The 13,786-nt window shown below is 46.1% G+C and overlaps 1 protein-coding gene across 1 annotated transcript; it reads right to left on the bottom strand.

Moving 5' to 3' along the window:
• Positions 1–134: 134 nt before the first annotated feature.
• tyw1 (tRNA-yW synthesizing protein 1 homolog (S. cerevisiae)) lies at positions 135–13,704 on the bottom strand. Its single transcript, XM_061281481.1, has 16 exons — positions 13,563–13,704; positions 12,979–13,106; positions 12,755–12,886; positions 12,492–12,593; positions 12,227–12,421; positions 11,811–12,083; positions 10,707–10,808; positions 9,982–10,111; positions 9,186–9,238; positions 8,981–9,099; positions 8,303–8,412; positions 8,015–8,192; positions 7,436–7,571; positions 6,002–6,112; positions 2,096–2,263; positions 135–510 (listed from the first exon to the last, which is right to left on the bottom strand). The coding sequence occupies exons 1-16, from the start codon at positions 13,651–13,653 to the stop codon at positions 289–291; spliced, it is 2,250 nt and encodes a 749-aa protein (XP_061137465.1). The 5' UTR covers positions 13,654–13,704; the 3' UTR covers positions 135–288.
• Between the last annotated feature and the right edge of the window lie 82 nt (positions 13,705–13,786).

Below are 13,786 nucleotides of genomic sequence, written 5' to 3'. Positions count from 1 at the left end.
GAGGAACAAATCCATTTAGCAAGCTGGAGTGGATCCGATCGGGTTCCCGAGCCTGCAGTTGGACAACGGCGCTCTATAACGCGGCTGCTAATGAAGCTGCAGAGAAGATCAATTTAATTTAATCAACCAGCATCAAACGCTCACCAGATTTAATTCTGTCAGTTCATTAGAAAAATGTAAAGAAAAAAAAAGAAAGAGAAAGGGAGGGAGAGCAAGCAGCACAATAATGAGGAAAGGGAATGTCTTGAGAGTAAAAGCCAATTAAAAGTCCTCATCTATGCAGTGTAATCAGCATCCAGAGACATCTTTGCCTTTGTTGCGTCTCTGGAAACGGGTTTCGGCCGGGTCGAAGCCTTGCTGGCTCGCCCCGAAAAGCGCCCAGTCGGGAGTCCGGGCCACGTAATCGGACGAAGAGAAAGTCTTGAGGCCGCCGCTCTCCTGGTGAGCCTTGGCCAAGTCCTGGAAACGATCGTAATCGATCCAAGTGTGCCACTTGCCGTCCGCCTTGAACTGAAAAGAGAGGAGCGACAAAGCACATGGATGATTAGACGCAAATCCCGCCGTGGTCTTTTCTCTGCTGACTTCCTGTCCAGATGCTATCTTCTGTGGTCATTTTTCTTCCAGAATAAATGTCAGCAAACTTTCAAGGTTGTGCTATATTTTGTTAAGATGTGAAAATTCCTTCCTCCTCTCTGGGCATCTTCCTTTCTTATCAATCATGACTCTCGTAGCCCAGCCGCCATCCATCTGGTTAAAGGGCCCACAGGAGGTTGATGCACGGTGTGTGTGTGCGTGTGTGTGTGTGTGTGTGTGTGTGTGTGCGTGCGTCTCGCCACTCCAAGCAAAGCAGATAAGCAAGTGACCTCTCGTCTTTCCCACTGTGCACGGATTCAATAAGCCAGATTCAATAAATGTCCGCCGAGGCGCAAACGGTGCTTAAAGCTAACGGGACAAACATTCCGTACATGCCATCACGGGCTTCACACTCATTTCTAACCACTAAAATGTTGCACTAACAAATCTAACGATGCATTGTCCTGAGAGCTTTCCAACTCTGATATGGTCCAGGTGTACCTAATGAAGAACCTTTATGCTTTGCGCGTGATCGCTTGTTGGTACTTTATAAACCCACATGGGCATGTTTGTCTTCTCGCAGTCAAATGATTCCTTTAAACGTTATCCACAAATATGCAGGGACCCATTTTGGTTTTAAACATCAAGTACGAGGACAAAGTTTCAAGTCAGCAGCGTCCATTTTGAAAGGAAGACAAGAGCGACAGCTCAGACCCAGCGTGTCTGCTGGAGAAAAAGCATCAGGCCGCAACATGGCAATCTGGGCTACAAGTGCAAAGATTGCGAGTGTGCGCGAGTATATTAGGAAACGCTGACAGGCGTGGGCGTGAAGGACGTGCAAATGAAGCAAAGTCTGAGGCTGTCGCACAAATGGCCACTGCAGCGCAGGACGGGAAACAGGAGGGGGTTCAAATATTCATTGTGTGGAAGAGTGAGTGAGAGAGCCAGAAGATGAAAAGAGAGAGGAACTGTTTGATTGTGTGTCTGTGTCACAGTATGCAAGAGTGATTGAGGTGTGAGTGTGTCTGTAAAAGAGAGATACAGTAAGTGAGTAAGAGTGTGCATGTAAGAGTGTGTGTGTATGAGTAAACAAGTGTGTAAATGTGCGTGTGTGCAGTGGCGCTCAGGTCCCATGCAGTGCCGCTGGATGACATCTGCAGGTGGTGCCCAAAGGAAAAATAACACACACATACAAAAAAAAAAACCGACACGGAACATTATAATAGTGTGCGTGTGTGTGTGTGCGTGCGTGCACGAACATCAAGACAATGACTCACCATTCAATATTCAAACATCAGCCCACGCCTCAACTGAACTGTTTCCCCACCAAAGAAACAGAGACGTGATGTGGTTTAAGAAAACGAGCCGCAGCGAAACGTACTCGAGCCGCAACTATTAAAGGCGATGGGCCGTATGAAATGTGTGAAGCTCCATTTAAAAACTGTAAAAGTGGATTCATTGGTGGAAGCGGGACTAAATAGGAAGAGTCGGCGGGAAAGGACCGGACACATTCAGTGTCTACCTTGTTGTGGGCAATGAGCAGACAGTTGGAGTGTTCGTGTTCGCAGGCGATCTCGTAGCCGGTCAGCATGTCGACCAGCTGCTGCACAAAGGCGACCACTTCCTGGTGCCACGGGACGTTGGCCATGGTCAAACTGCTGGCCGAACTCTCGCCGCAGTAGGTCACACCCTGAGAACACAGGAAGACTTCAAATTGATTTTGTAGAACTGGTTTCGGTGGGTTTTTGCAGACAGCAAAACCTGTAGTTGTAATGATTGGAAATCGGTGCGTCGAGGTGACTGGATTCTTTTTTTTTTTTTTGGAGGGCTGACATTTCTTCCCTTTGCAGATTGTTTGTGCACTCGGAACGCAATAGATGGTGGCGGCTGCACCTGGGGAGGCACCATAAATCACCCGGTAGATACAAGCCCAGACGGCGGCCGGCGGGGTCCGTGGAGCGGATGATGGCTGCGATATATGAAAAGCCGCGTATCCTTCGGGAGGTCATGTGACTGCTGGCTTTTGCTCCCATCATTGAAGTTGTTTGCTTGTTAATAAGTCAAAGCCTTGAACATGACATGGGGGGGGTGGGGGGAATTCATTCATTCACTGCCTTTGAAGGGCATAAACGTCAATCAAAAGTCCACTAGCATAATGCTAACGTATGTGAAAAAGCATCGACATTTTTTATGATGTATTTTTGTGATATTTTTAAACCCTGCAATTATTTCCCCGAAACATTTTGCTGGTTTTGTGGGGGGATCAAATAAATTCCTGGCTACAGATGAAATTTGGGGGCAAATGTAAGAAATATATTCTATCCGCTATTGATTTTTTTCCCCACACCATTTAAGTCTGTGAATCCGTAAGGGGCATAAAATATGGAGTGGGTCGTGTTGAGAGCAAATTTAGCGGTGTGTGTTTAATCAATAACACATATTGATGCGGCAGCCAGACAATCAATCGGCCCTCCAACGAGCACGAGACACCACAAGAGAAGAAAACGATTCACACTAAATCTCCTCTGACAAAAAGGAAGAAAATGTGACACTGAATTCAATTATTGCTTGCTTTCTGCACTGCAAGCACACGCATCCTGATAAATTAAAGAACACATTATGTACACTCACTGGACGCTTCATTAGGCACACCGGGAATGCAACACACTGCACTCGTCTGCGGTGAATTGCTTTCTATTTGGAAAGGAAATCATGTTTGTGATTTAAATGTCGACTGTTGAGATCGTAGTATTTATTTTGCTAGTATTTTTGCGGATAAATTGAGATGAAATAATACCGCACAATCATAAAGGGACGTTAGGGTAAGCCCACTCGAGGTATAGAAGTCCCCACTGAGTGAGTCAGGTAGCATTATTGTTGGAAACATTAGTCAGCACTTGACAAATGAGAAGGTCGCCGTGCTAATCGATAGCGGATATCATTTTGAAGGAGCGCGGCCACGTTCTCTACGGCGGACTTGTAAACAGCGCGCTTGAATCAATATTTGAAGGGAGAGGAAGGAAAGAAAAAGAATAAAGATTAGAGATCACTGTCTCCAAGCAACGTACGCTGACACTACATTTTGAAATGCGTATGAAAAATACATTTGTAATTTAAGTCTCCATCTAAACTTTTACAACTTCAGTGGGCATTGTTAGATAGATTGGTCTTCCTAATGAAATGCCTGCTGAGTTCACACCGGGTAAGCGGGCACGACGAGCCAAAAAAAAAAAAAAAGCTGTGAGAAGAGCAAACCAAAACGTCAACAGGCGAGGCGCTGGGAGGAGGACGGATGCGCTAACACAGGTTGAGCTTGAGCTTGTTAGTTTTAATGTGGTAGCAAAGCGCAAAGTAAGCAAGAATCCAAAAGATAATTCATAACAAGAAACACGCTTGTCACACCGAGTCAGAAAGTTTTGTCTCTAATTACGCCCATGCGTCCCTTGGACTCGCTGTCGTACTTTACATGCACTAAAGTGTTTGCCTCACACATTTTGCATATGACCATGCATCAGCAGCCGCATTTTTCTTCACCAATTAAAAACTGACAGTGTGAACAGAAAAGTATCTTCCTCATGTATCTCACTTGCTGTGTTGTAGTAACCCATTGGGCCACAAACCTGCGTGGCAGCACTGAGCTCTACTGGAAGAGACGCGGGGGAATAAAATGCAAGAAGAAGAGGCATAGCGGGGCCCCAACTAAACTTTTAAAATGGCAGTGTTTGCCATGGCACACACTTAGTTGTGTGAACTAAACTACTGAGTTGTGTAAACGCCATTATTGCAATGTCACTGCATTGCTATTCCATCCACTCCACTGTTGTAAAAAACAACCAGAGCAAACACCTGCGAGGAAGTCGCTTTGCTCCTCTCACCCCCGGCACCTGCGCAAAAACAAAATGCCTCACGCAAGACTTACAAGAAGAAAAAATCTCGTTCAATTATTTACTCCAGTTTGTCACACGTGTGAGGCGGCGGGCGGCGGTTCGCTGCTCGCTCCCGCCTTCCATCATCATTTAGGGAGCCCCTTCTGCCGCCTGATTACTGCAAACGGACTCCGGGCTCACCCTGGGGGAAATGAGAGGCCGGGGGAACGCGGCGTGCTCTTGATTATGAATGAGAGGAAAAGAGGACGTGCTCCCGCGAGAGGCTGCCTCATAAATGCCAACAAAGAGCCTCGCGTGCTCTTTCCTTCTGGGATGGCACAACAATATAATTTGAGTGTGATGTGTGAACAAGCCAATCGCCATCATTTGCCAGATCGAGTCAACCCTCGGCAGGACAAACGTTTCAGTTCGCTTGTGGCCATTTTTGACCTTGTACAGAAATGGTATCGTCTGCAACGGTGTGTAATTTGTTTTCATCTTGTTGCCAAGGAACTAAGTTGAAATGAATAGAGGAGCTTTGTTTAGACAAAAGTAGAGCTTTGTTGCCATCGATATGATGTCAAGGAACTTTAAGTGTATTGTAGGGCTTCGCTTGGACAAAAGCAGTGATTTGCCGCCATTTTGTAGCATCTTGGTGTCAAGGGGCTACGCAACGACAGTGACAATAACGAAAAAGCTGCAGTCAGAAATGCCAAAATCCGATCTCATCTGATCATTGTATTTTTCTCCACGTCTAGATTTGCACATCGGATTTTTTCCTCTTTCCGCATATCCGAATTGTGACACTTGAGCAATCCAGCCTGAGCTGCTGACGAGAGGACAAACGCGGGCTGATGAGGACACGTGTCACCAGTCCCTCACTAAGTCAATTATTCATCGGCGTCTTCAAAAATAAATAGACTTGCATGCAAAAGGACTGGAACATTCTTAAATAATGAAACCTTCGTGTTTTTGTGGCTGCGCTAAAAAGGAATCCTAATACTTGACAAGATACGATTTTAGTGGGCTTTTTTTACTCTTATACAACAAGTTGTGATTTGAGTTTTGACTCGTGTTTTTGTTTCACATGCTTTTAGTTGGCGCGTCACGAAAAAATCGAAACAAATTCAAAGAATTACAAAAACTATAGAGCAAGCCAAGCAGGTGGTAACAAAAGCATTAGAAAAAAAATCTTACAAAAACATCTATAAAAAGAAAAATATCATCACATTTCTAAAATAGCAAAAAAAGTAATTTTGTGAAAATATGATTTTTTTTTTTTTGCCTGAATTAAACAGATCAATTATATCTCAGAAATAAAATATCAATAGATACTCCGTTTTTCACGCTTCATGAAAAAATAAGTTGGAAGTCTGCACAAACAGCACAGTGCGTGCCAGCAACTTTGCTAGAACCAGCCGCGGGTGCTCTTGGCATTTGGGCGCATTATCAAAGGAAAATATGAGACTTGGCTGACTGATGTCCCAAGATGGCCGCCATGTGGACGCGTGCCAAGCAAAGCGCACGAATCCACTCGAACAATCACAAAAACCATATCCTACCTTGACCTCGATAAAGTCGGGCTGGCCTAAGGCGACGAGCTCCGAGTAGGCCGTCATCTCCTCCACGTTCCACGCCTTGACCAGTGTCAGGCGGTACACCGTTCTCTGTCTCTGTACCCGCAAAAAACACAGATGAATCAGAAACATGCGAAAATCAAACACACAAAAAAATCACGACAACAATAAAATGACTCCACTCCATTATGTAAATTAGACAAAATGGCAGATTGTTTTTAAAACAAGGGCAGGCGAGGAAGTGAGGGGACGACGATGAAGGACGTCCTGAAATGTAATTTGTAATAAAACAAAAACCCCTTTCCTCTTTGGTGCTTGGCCAAGAGTTGATTGTTGATTCTGGGAACACAATTCGGAGTGTTCCGCACGAAAGCCGCCGCCGCCGCAGCGCTGCGGTGCGCGCCGAGAGAGGGAATAGAAATAGACTGGAAAAGGAGGGAGGGGTCGCCCGGCATTTTAATGCTACAACAAAAGCAATTGGATGAGGGAATACGTTGTACACTGTGAACTTTCCCTGGGCAGATTACAAAAAAAGCCGGTGAAAATGTTGGACGAGGGCTGTTGGAATGGTGCAGGATGACGTCGGCCGGGGTGCCAAACTCATTTTCGCTGTGGGCCGCACGGCCTTCGGGGGGCCCGTTAGGACTGTGGAAATCGTATCAATTTTCATCATCATATGATCGCGTTTATTTTTAGATTGCTGGATTTTCGCTATAGAGCGAGATTTTGCGTGATCGCCTTCCCAAAGTCACAGACACCACAGTTCAGAAAGCGATTTTTTTTTTTACTTGAATAATCGGTGGGCTGATTGGTAACCAATTATGAAAAATAAAATTAATTGTATTAATTGTTAAGCCCAACTCTATATTGCAGATTTGTAGCTATCGCAAAAGGTCAAATATAAACAACTCTTTCTTTAGAGTACACGTCAAGTCGTCGACAGAGGCGGGCCAGGCTGCCGCGGGACGCCGGCTGCGCTAATGGATTTTTGTCTCTTTTCTTGAAAAGGAAAAGGCCAGCCAGACCTTTTATCCGAGCGGTCCCGCGAGAGACGGATACGTTGTAAATAGAAATGGACGCACGCTGGCACAGCCTCACATCCGGAGGGCACAGACACAAAAGTTTGACGTTTTAAAGCCATCGATAAGAGTGGATCGATGCGGCCAAAGTGTTTTGGCATTTATTGTCAAACACAAACACTCACTTTATAGGTTAGTGACTTCAACGAATATGTCAAGCATCGCTAATTTTCTTTCCAATTCCGATAAATATAAATATGCAATGATTTTTTTTTAATGACACCTTTTAACTGAATTCTCATAACGATGCCATTTTTCTCATGAGTACATATTTTTCGAGTGAACAAGCGCAACCATTGGTGACAGGATTCGAGTTTGTCATCTGGTCAAGTGGTCTTACCTTCTCAGCCAGGGCCTTCAGGCTATCCAGGAATCGCGTCCAGAAGTCCTTAAAGAGCGGCCTGTCAATCTTCTTCAAGCTCTCTTTGGTGCTGGCGTCAACGCTAACGTACAGCTGAGTGACGGGCTCCAGGCTCCTGAAAGCACCGCAAACGACTGAGCCTTCACTAATTAACTCCCACAGACATTGTGGAGGAGGAATTTGGCCAAGTCGAGTGTCGCTGAACACATTCATGGCATTTTAAATGATGTCAACGGGGAAAATTGATATGATATATAGTGAATGTTGCGATTCATTTGCTCAAAAACTGCCCAGAAGCAAATTGTACAAAAACCAAAAGCAATATTTCTCATGGGAAGTTATAAAAATTCAATAAATCAGTCCCAGAAACTCAAAAGTATTATTTTTGCAGCAAATACCTAGTTTGGCAAAATAAATTCAAACGACCAATAAAATGGCTCAGTAATCAGCAAAGTCAGCGAAAATACCCGCGGATTGCTACTTTTGCAAATCTTTGACAAACAACACGACACCGAATGATGGCAGCTGGCTACGAGGCAGTGGGAAAGACAACGCTACCTGATTTCCTCGGGGAACTGAGCATTGGTGACCAGGAAGCTGGAAATGCGCTGGGAGTGGAGGAGGCGGACAAAGCGATTGATTTCGGGGTACATGATGGGCTCGCCCACCAGGGACAGCGCGCAGTGCTGCACCGTCAGACCCTCCTCGTAACGATCCGACTTCACGCCGGGGACGCCTGGTGAGAAAAAACCCGTTGCCGTGAAGTCAAGGAGGAATTTTTCATTTGTGCTTGAAATTTGACAGAAACGTTGGACGGCTCCTTGGAGAACATCTTGCACCACTGACCTCGAAACTGTCGGATCATGTTCTGATGCTTGTCCAGTGCCTCCTGCAGGATCTTCTCAGCGGGGTCCATTTTCCAGCGCCACTCGGTGCCCACCGGGTTGGTGTGGTGCCTTGAGGTCATGGCAGGCAACCACGCAAACATGAAAAAATGTCCAAATGGATTTCATCTGAACTTTTGCTCCTTAAGAGGACACAACATTAGGTACACGTGCAAAATTGGAAGGTACAGGAGCTTCATAAAATTGAGGTCTTGATTTTACAATGTTTGATTCAATGATTTTATGTTCCAAAAAAGTCCCTAACACTTGTTTTGAAGTCAGTTATTTTGCAGGTTGGCAGCGGGGGAGGAGGTGCACGGTGGGTGCACACGAGGAGGGGGGAACTGATGTCCTGTCGCCCTTCGTTACCACTTGTGGCAAAAATGTGACGACAGGGGGGGGGGGGGGGGGGGTAACGGTGCACTGACAGCGACCTTTCGGCGGGGGGGTGGTTGACAAACACTTCGTTTGTTGCCAACGGCGCCGTGACTCAGCATCCACCTTTGCCTCATGCCAACCGAGTGCTGCTTGCTTACTTACGACGACACGCACTCAATTACGAGCGTGGGAGATGTTAGCCGGACAAGTTTTGTATTTTATTTATTTTTTTAATAAACTAAAGGGGAGCGTCTGTTCTTACCTCCAGCAGAAGACGCACTTGTTGGCACACGCCAGGCTGGGCGTGGTCTCCATGCAGCGGTGGGACTGGATGCCGTAGAAGGTATGCTTGTAGCAGCCGCCTCGGCCTCGCAGCATGGACTAAAAAAAAAAGCAATTGACAAATAAACACACACCTTAGCTAGTGTCAATCATGCGACACAAAATGCTTTTTAAAAGTCTCGTACTTTGGTCCAACGGCACAGCTTCACACCTGAGTGACTTCCAATCAACTTGTAACCTGCGACAACAAACGGGACAGCTCATTAGGTACATCCCCGCTGAATGACACGCTTGCAACTTCTCACAGGTTCTTAAAGGTTTCATGATAGCGAAGAGTGTTTTGTTCTCCAGCAGCGTTGCACAATGACAGCAAGTAATGTCCCGGCGTTCCTAACAAAACGCAGCAGGTCAACATTTGGGGTGGACAGGAGTGACTTGTTGCTATTTATAGCGCAGTTGTTGTGGAAGGCTAGCAGCGGGAGAAGAAGCTGAATAGCTGCCAGACGCGGGCAAGCGAGCCAAAGCGGCAGCTCGGGTGCTAAATTAAAACGTTCCAAAGACACCTTGAGCAAAAAGTAACGTTGTCTCGCATTGCGCTTGTCACAAGATGGCTCCGAAAGCTTGGCTCTCGAGTCTCGCATTACCAACCGTAATAAAAAAGCGACACGCGGGTAAGCGGCCCTCTGGCGGTGTTGATCGCATTGTCATTGACTTTTGGGCAAAATGACGAAAAGTTGGAGGACAAACTTTGTCGTCCTTGTGGGGACAAGGTGAGACAAGTGGCGGCAAACATCTGGCCGCCTTCCCTTTAGAACCTGTTGTTTTTATTACTAGCGAGTAATGACGCTCTGGCTCCATCATCATTATCATTATCATGACGCACAAACACCTGGCAGATGCTCCCGTGGAGGGGGAAAAAAAAAAAAAAAGCCATTCACTGCTACATTGGGGAGTCGCTGGAGCACGGCGGAGCGGCGCTACCTTGTTTGCTGAGAGATTCTCTCAGGGCGGGGGTGATCATCTCCCGTCGCTCTTCTTTTTCTTCTTGGCTCTTGCTCGCCACCTTCCTGGAGCCCTTGGCTACCCGCCCATCGCTTGAGGGAGTCTGGGACTGCATACAGACCGTAGAAGATACAAAAAGGAATATTAGTATTACAAACCACTTTTGGAATTAACTGAGGCTGCTGACCCAGCTCCAAAATCAATATTTATAACACACGTTGGCTTTGGATTCGGATAAATAGGAAACAAACACAAAACAGGGTCTAGGTGTGCTTCCAAATTCAATTCATGAAATGAATCAGAAGGTTGGATTCTCTAATTGTTCAGGTTGGCACTGTTTGCAATGCAAGCTCCTTCCAAGGCAAGCTTGGGATGGAAAAATGGACAGATAGATATCAACTATCAGTAGAATTTTATTTTCCATCATTCAACTTCTCCATTCAAGAGAGCTGCCTATTTTTTGAAAAAGAAAAAAAATTAGAAAAACATGAGAAATGTACTCAAAATAAATCCTATATAGTGTCTTGCATTTTCCACGATATGTCCCCTGAGTCAGCCGTCATGGCGGTGGGCGTCCGCGCTCTTACGCAAGCCCCGTCTTGACGCCAGGGCTCGGCGTGTGGAGTCTACCGAGCCATCTGCCGTTTCCGCGCGAGGCGAAGCTGCTTTCGAGGCGTGCAAATAAGAACGGGCCGCGCGCTGACCTGTTTGACACTACTCATCAGGCTGCCCAGATCCTCCACGTCCAACACGGAAGGGGAGCTTGACGAGTCGTCCTCGTCGCTGCTGGACTCCATCGGCTCCTCCTGGAGGACGTGCCGCAAAGACAGAAAGACTTCAGAGATGGAGCACAAAATTAGAAATGACAAATCGGAAACATTTGCACTTTTGTGGATGATACTTGTCCGAAAACGAGCATGAGGTTCATTGAAAAAGTTGGAGCGCAAAAGTTTGCCTTGAAATAAGAACACCTTGTTTCCTTTTCGCGACTAATGAGCGACAGAACCGGTTTTGTGTAAATGTGACGCTTTGCATCGTACATGCGACTGTTTGACTGACACGAAATGTATCATTAGCAACTTTTATCTCCCTTAATGACCTGAAAACCGCATCTGTGTTGAAGACGCCTCTCGCCATCATCTGGCCGTCAAATGACAGATTGGAAGTAGTGTAAAACTAAAAATCGCTTTAAAAGGCTGGGGGAAAAAAAGATGACGGCCGTGCTTGTCAGCTGCCGCCGGGAAAAAGTCTTGGCGACACAGTCGTCTCCCGAGGTGTCCGCTGCCATGACAACGGGTCATCTGTGAGCTGACAGGCTTTACGTGTGTGTGTGCATGTGCGTCGGCGCGTGCGCGTGTGAAAATGCAGTGATTGGTGAGAAGAGCAAAGAGTGCGTCTGGAGGACGGACAGAGGAGCTGACAGAAATGTCACGGTGCTAGGCGTGTGGAGACATTTTGGAACCAAAGCGACTAAAGAGAGACGCACGGTAGCATTATGTACGCGTACATACGTGTGGACGGAAGCCCGTGACAAATATTTACTCCTCGGGTCTTGAATTTTATTTCATTCCCTACTTACACGATGCACATGTTGGGGAAACAACCTGATAAATATTTCATATGAATGAACAGAAAAATCACTACTTTTGTCCAAATGAAGCTCCTCAACTCATTTCATAATTTGGCAACAATCCGCCTCAAGATGGCGCCACAGCCGTGTTGAAGTGAGTCGGGCAGTGTCATTGGGACAAAAGCAGCGCTCTGCCACCATCTTGTTTAACGGCTGTAGTTGTTTCTGAACCTCTTACCTCACAATAGTTATTATCTAGAGCTGGTTTCATCTCCTCTTCCACTTCGTCCGTCTTGATGCAGGAAGCGCCTTCCTTGCGTTTCCCGCAACAGTTGTCGTCGTCGCCCTGGCAGAGAACCCGCAGGCGTTTGAGGAACTTGAGCTTCCAGGCCTGGAAGTCGGCCTGGATGTTGCCGTGGACGCTCTTGGCCACGTTGCAGTCGCCTTCGCCGCGGGTTAAGATGCGAGAGGCACTCAGCATCCACAGCCACTTGTCTACATTTTTGCCTACCTGGACAGAGAAGTTGTACGTCACGAATTTTTATCACACCTTCTAGACAGAGAAGCAACACAAAAACGGACATATTTGTCTGTATTTGAGATATTTCGTGAAAAAAAAAATAGTGCATTTAGTCCATATGGGCCCAGCCTTACTGTGTTGTAGTGGGTGGCGTAAAGGGAGTTGCCCAGGCCGAACACGGCGTAGCGAAGACCCTTCAAGTACGTCTTCCCGTAACGGAAGTCTGTGGACGCCTCCTCCAGCCACTTGCAGAACCACTCTGCGTTTTCCGTGGGCTGCCCGTCCGTGTAAGTGGCCACCAGGAACACGCACACACACTTGCTGCCGCACTGGGTGACACAAACAACAGAATCAAAAGAAAGCCCACTCGGAACTTAGCCAAAGGAGCCTCGATCTTACCTCATCAGCCAGCCGATCGTCTGGATCGTACTCCTTCATGTCGATGACCTCTGTCGCCAGGTCCAGACTCCTCACATCTGCTGAGAGCTCCTTTGCAAAACTCTGCCGGGTTCAGAGGAAGGGTAGGGGGTGAATTACAGGTTCGATGCCGGAACTAATTGATAATATCAAAGTGTATATTTAAACTTTCCCACTTTGAAAATTTGATGCAGATTTCAGCTTTACGGACTAGTGATCAGTGTAAAAAAAATATATATTCATACTTGAGCTGTTCCAGTCTGAGAGCCAAAGAAGATTTTCACTCCCGACACGTGAACTGCAGCACGTTCATCACAGCGATCGTCTTTCTTGAGAGCTTCCTGGACCAAGCGGCTAACATCCTTGGAGAGGCTTTTCTAATAGACAAAACAAATAGGTGTTATTGTCTTGTTATGACTGCTGACACACAAACGAAGGTTAACGTTGCTGAATACGCTCGCCAATGCACCTTCTTGAGGAGGATCTTGAGCAGAAAACAGAGTGCAAAGGTGAGCGCGGCAGCCACGTACAGGTACAGCCGGTTGTGCCATATGTACGTGGCGTAGTTTTCGAAGGCACTGTAGGAAGACTGTGGTACTGGAAACAAAAATCATATCACAATTAACACACAAACAATGTGAAGGGAAAAACTTGGAGTTGTACTTGTAATTTCATTTTCTTTATCAAACTATCTGCATACAAATACATAAGTCTATTTCCCCCCAAATGTCGCTTTCAAAAAGAATTTGCATTGGGTTTATATTACGACGAGGGCAACAAGGAGGGGGCGCTAATTCGTTAGTTTCAAGATACTTTGAAGTAGAGAGGAAATATTTCGGCTTTTTTATGCTTCTGATATTTAAAAAACAAATTGTGTTTATTTGGTCCATTTTGTGCAAAATTCGGGTTCATTTAGTCTAAAATACAACCGGAAATCACCTGCTGTTGCTTTGACAAGGGTGTGTTAATTAACGTACGAGCTAGCTAGCGTTGCCATTGTTTGGGCCACATAACTTTGGTTTCTGTCTGAATTAAAAGTTTAAATACACTCACCTTTGGTGTTAGACGTAGTCGCACAACTTCCGAAAAGGATGGCGATGACGATAAATCCGTGCATGGCGGCAAACGCTTTACCTGAACACATAGTCGAAGTCCTCGGTGGTGGGGATGTGCAGAACCATTCCCCTGGCCGAAAAGCATCATGGGAAATGAAGTACTTAGCGTCTAAAAGCAAAGCGGTTTCGCATAACACCGTAAAATATTTTTGTTTTGTTTAT

The sequence above is a fragment of the Syngnathus typhle genome, linkage group LG6, assembly GCF_033458585.1.
Source record: "Syngnathus typhle isolate RoL2023-S1 ecotype Sweden linkage group LG6, RoL_Styp_1.0, whole genome shotgun sequence".
Taxonomy (NCBI): domain Eukaryota; kingdom Metazoa; phylum Chordata; class Actinopteri; order Syngnathiformes; family Syngnathidae; genus Syngnathus; species Syngnathus typhle.
This window is presented reverse-complemented; position numbering and strand designations above follow the sequence as displayed.